The following is a 3,956-nucleotide window of genomic DNA, read 5'->3' as shown; positions in this document are numbered from 1 at the left end:
GGCAGTCTCAAATCTATTATTTGGAAATCATTGTGCATCTCTAGTTTGGCTGAATGGACCCAAAATGTAGGGCTATAGAAGGTTAATACTTCCCAGACCTTGCAATTTCTGGACTGAGATAAAATCTGAGCTTTAGGTTACCATAGTTGCTAATGTAGTTACATGTACTACATTGCCCCCCAACTGAGTATCAACCCCTGAATAGCCTATGGAGCCAAGATGTAGCAGATAGCATATTGTCCTCCCAACCCTGTTACTCCCACACATTAATTTCACCCTAGAAACTACAGTTACACACGTACAAACACACACACGTATGTATATATGCATATATGTATATATACATATACCAGAAAGAATTTTTGTTTTTTAAAAGATCTGATAAATGGCGAGTACAGAAGGGCTTAAATGCCTAAGGTGATACTAATGAGATTTGGTGAGTCTGGCCTCAAGCTGAATGCTCTGATTTCTGATGCCATTATCACCATTGAACAACTCTTTGGGGGATTCAGAGAAACAAGTTTGGCCATAGGTGGCCAAGGGTCCCTTAGTTGACAGGCTTAACAAAGTGCCTTATGGGACCAAGGTAACTAAGGTAGTATGAGTTCCACTACTCTAGGAGGGGTGGGACCATATAACTACATGAATGCCACCTTTCATGATTCAACATGAAATGGAAGTTAGTCCATCTGGACCTATTTTTTTAATCTTATTTTCATTAGTGCCTTTTGCTTTCTCATTCTGTTCATTTCTAAATATATCCTTTCCCTCTAACCTATCCAGTGTCAAGCTCTTGTAATAAAAAAATACAAAGAAGAATAAAGTATTTCAGCCAATCCAGTCAAGAAGTCACCATGTCCTCCAGGGTAGGCAATATCCCTCAACCATAATCTCACACTTCTCCAGAGAAAGGAGGGAGGGATATTTCCTCAAGGAGAATGAATGCTGGGTATTCTACTGACTTGGAGGAAAAGAGGATTGGCCCCAGCATCCTTCCCTCAGCTCCAAACACCAAATTGCTTTCTAAATGCTTTCTGAGTCTATCTTCCAACTAGAATTTTATCTGGAGAAGTTGAGGTCTTGGCCACCAAAGATACTCTTCAAATCTGTTTCATACATCACAGAGGCTAAGAACTAGCGAGGGACATTTTTTTTCTTAGTCATTCACACATGAGTAGTTTTTTTTTTTTCCTTTAGTGAAATTCCCTTTACCTTTGAGATGAAAGACACGTTGTACATTTTTGCTAATGTTAGGAATTCAAGAGTCTGTGCTTCCCCACCTGGTCAGAGAGATTGGGGTGTCACAAGAGATGCTCTTGTTTTGAGGCAGAGTCTCAGAGGCGACACCTGAACATTAGGTCTAGCACTCCCACATTTGCCCACAAACCACAGATTTCCAGTTTCCAGACATTTATTCACTGCCTGGTCTTTCCAGTGGCCTCGATGACTGTCACCCAACCGGTATGTGTCAGAGGTGGGACTTGAAACTATATTCCACTTCTCCACTGTGCTAAAGAAGTCTACACTATACTACATATATATATGTACATATACATATACTACATGCTAGTGAGCTAATTTCCAGGACACATATTTACATCTTATAGGGGCCTTTTGGAGGCAGTGTTTTCATCCAGAGGCATGAGCCGGTTGTTTGGAATTTCAGGTGGAATGACATGGGTGGCACATTAGATAGAGAGCCAGGCCTGGAGTCAGGAATGCTCACCTTCCTGAACTGAAATCTAGCCTCAGACACTTCCTAGCTATGTGACCCTGGGCATGTCACTTAACCTGTTTGTGTCAGTTTCCTAAGTTGTAAAATGAGCTGGAGGAGGAAATGACAAAACATTCTCATGTCTTTGCCAAGATAATCCCAGATGGAGTCATGAAGAGTCAGATGTGACTGAACAACAAAAATTTTGTTGGGAGTGAGCTACAGCAACCTCTTTCTGCCCTCCCCACCCCCACCCCCCACCCCCACCTTTTAGGGCCTAGCACATGAATTAGGAGCACATTTCCTAGCCTCTCTGTCTGAGAGCTAAGCAAAACCTGGTTCTTTCTAAGTATTCAAAGAATTAGAGCCTGCTCCCTAATGTACCGACCCTTCTCATAGCAATAGACATTTGTGGACATCAGTCACTTCCTTAATCCAGAAGTCACAGAGATGCTACAAAACTACATCTTTCTGGAAGGTCTGGCAGCACTCAGCCCTCCCTCCAGTGACCTCCCTTCCAGCCCAGCCACAACTGACTATTTTGGGCAGTGCTAGGGAAAAAGGCCCAAATGGGAGTCAATACAGGGCCAGGGACAAAATCAGGCCTGCTCTTCATGTACATGAATCCTTTTTTAAGAATTTTTTTTTTTTTTTTAAGGATTTAAGGATTGTTTTTTTTTTTTTGAATTTTTTGTTTTTTGGATTTTTTTTGTTTTTTTTGTTTTTTTTTTTTGTTTTTTTTGTTGTTTTTTGTTGTTTTGTTTATGTTCCCCGCCCCCCCTCCCCAACCCAAAAGACACTACTTTATTGACCATCAACAACCCAAAATGAAATCACCAGCCTGGCAGGCAAACCCAGGGGAGGCAATTGCTATCCCCCAGCCTTACTTCTCAACATTTGAGTCCCAGCCTTCCAGAGAAAAGGGCCTTGACCTGTGCTCACTGCAGCAGGGACTCAATCCCTCAGGGCCTTGGATCCTTCCCTTTGCCTTTGCTTCTTGCATCCCCTTGGCGTGGACATTTCTGCTGCTCTCTGCTAGAGGTTGGGCCACGCCTGCTTCGCCTGCGTCGGGAGCTCCGGTGGGCTGCACAGTCCCTCCCTATTCCATGTTCACTCATGGCCTTGATCAATCCCTCCTGCTTCCTTCTCACAGCCTCCTCTGGGTTCCAGATAAGAATGTTGTACCCCATTGTGGAGGCCAAGGTATCCCCCATGGGATTAAACTTGTTCAGTGAGATGATGCCAGAGCAGTCTGGATCATGAAGCTGACACACCATCTTCCCTGAGCTCCCATCAAATAAGTCAACCGTCCGAGGCTCGTAGGGAGTGAAACCTGGAAAATTGGGGTCTGGGTACCGGCCCACCGTGATGAGGTCAAAACGAGGATGCCACGTTGCCTTGATGGGCGTGAGGTGCTGGAAGTGGCGATGAGGGTGCGGAATGAGAAGCTGGGGGCTTGCCCAGTGGGAGGCCGAGTACACCCGGATCTCGCTGTGTTGGTCTGTGGTCAAGAGTCTGGCCCCATCTGGACTGAAACATGCTGCATTGACAGCATGCTCATGAGGCATCCAGTGAAGGAAGCAAGATTTCCCTCTGACCTGGCGGAGGTCCCAAATTTTCACAGTTTGGTCCACTGAGGCTGTGGCCAGCAACCAGTCACAGTGAGGATTCAGAGCTACGTGGCTCACCTTCTTTTTGTGCAGCCGAAGATTCCAGACCTCTTTGCCATCCATGTTCAGCAAAATCACATTGCCCACACTGTCTCCAGTGACCACCACCCGGTTTGTGGCAGACACATCCACACTGGTGTACCAATTGTCCCAAGTGTTTGTTCTGGCAAAAACCCGAATGGTGTTGCCCACAAAGTCCTTCAGGATGGTGGAGCCCTCCACTGAAGAGAAGAACAGCTGGTTGGTATTGAGAGGGTTAAACTTCATCCCGGTGATGCAGCCTCCTGCTCCGATGCCTTTAATGAAGCAGATTTTGTCCAGCACTTCATAGTCCCAGAGGATGACGTCGCCACCCTTGGAGCCCACGGCCAGGGTGCTAGGGTGGGTTGGGTGCCACTCCAGGCACGTTGTTCTCCGGTCAAAGGGGCTGGCTGTGCGGAAAAGTCGGTAGGAGCCCAGAGAGTGCAAAAAGGTCTGCTGAAGACACTGCTGGAAGGATGCCCGAGGAGCTCTGCCCTGCTTGTGTTGGCCCAGGGCCCAGATGATGCTCTGAGGGTATTCCCTCTGGCCAG

At 46.3% G+C, this 3,956-nt stretch overlaps 1 protein-coding gene across 1 annotated transcript in view; it reads right to left on the bottom strand.

Moving 5' to 3' along the window:
• Window positions 1–2,490: 2,490 nt before the first annotated feature.
• LOC123253673 (DNA damage-binding protein 2-like) overlaps window positions 2,491–3,956 on the bottom strand; it is a 6,621-nt gene continuing 5,155 nt past the window's right edge. Inside the window, exon 2 of the mRNA XM_044682828.1 lies at window positions 2,491–3,948. Coding sequence (XP_044538763.1) covers window positions 2,677–3,948 — 1,272 coding nt within the window. The 3' untranslated portion in view covers window positions 2,491–2,676. The remainder of the gene's footprint in view (window positions 3,949–3,956) is intronic.

Source organism: Gracilinanus agilis, chromosome X (assembly GCF_016433145.1).
Source record: "Gracilinanus agilis isolate LMUSP501 chromosome X, AgileGrace, whole genome shotgun sequence".
NCBI lineage: Eukaryota > Metazoa > Chordata > Mammalia > Didelphimorphia > Didelphidae > Gracilinanus > Gracilinanus agilis.
Note: the sequence above shows the minus strand (reverse complement) of the source record. Positions and strands in the feature narration are given on the sequence as shown.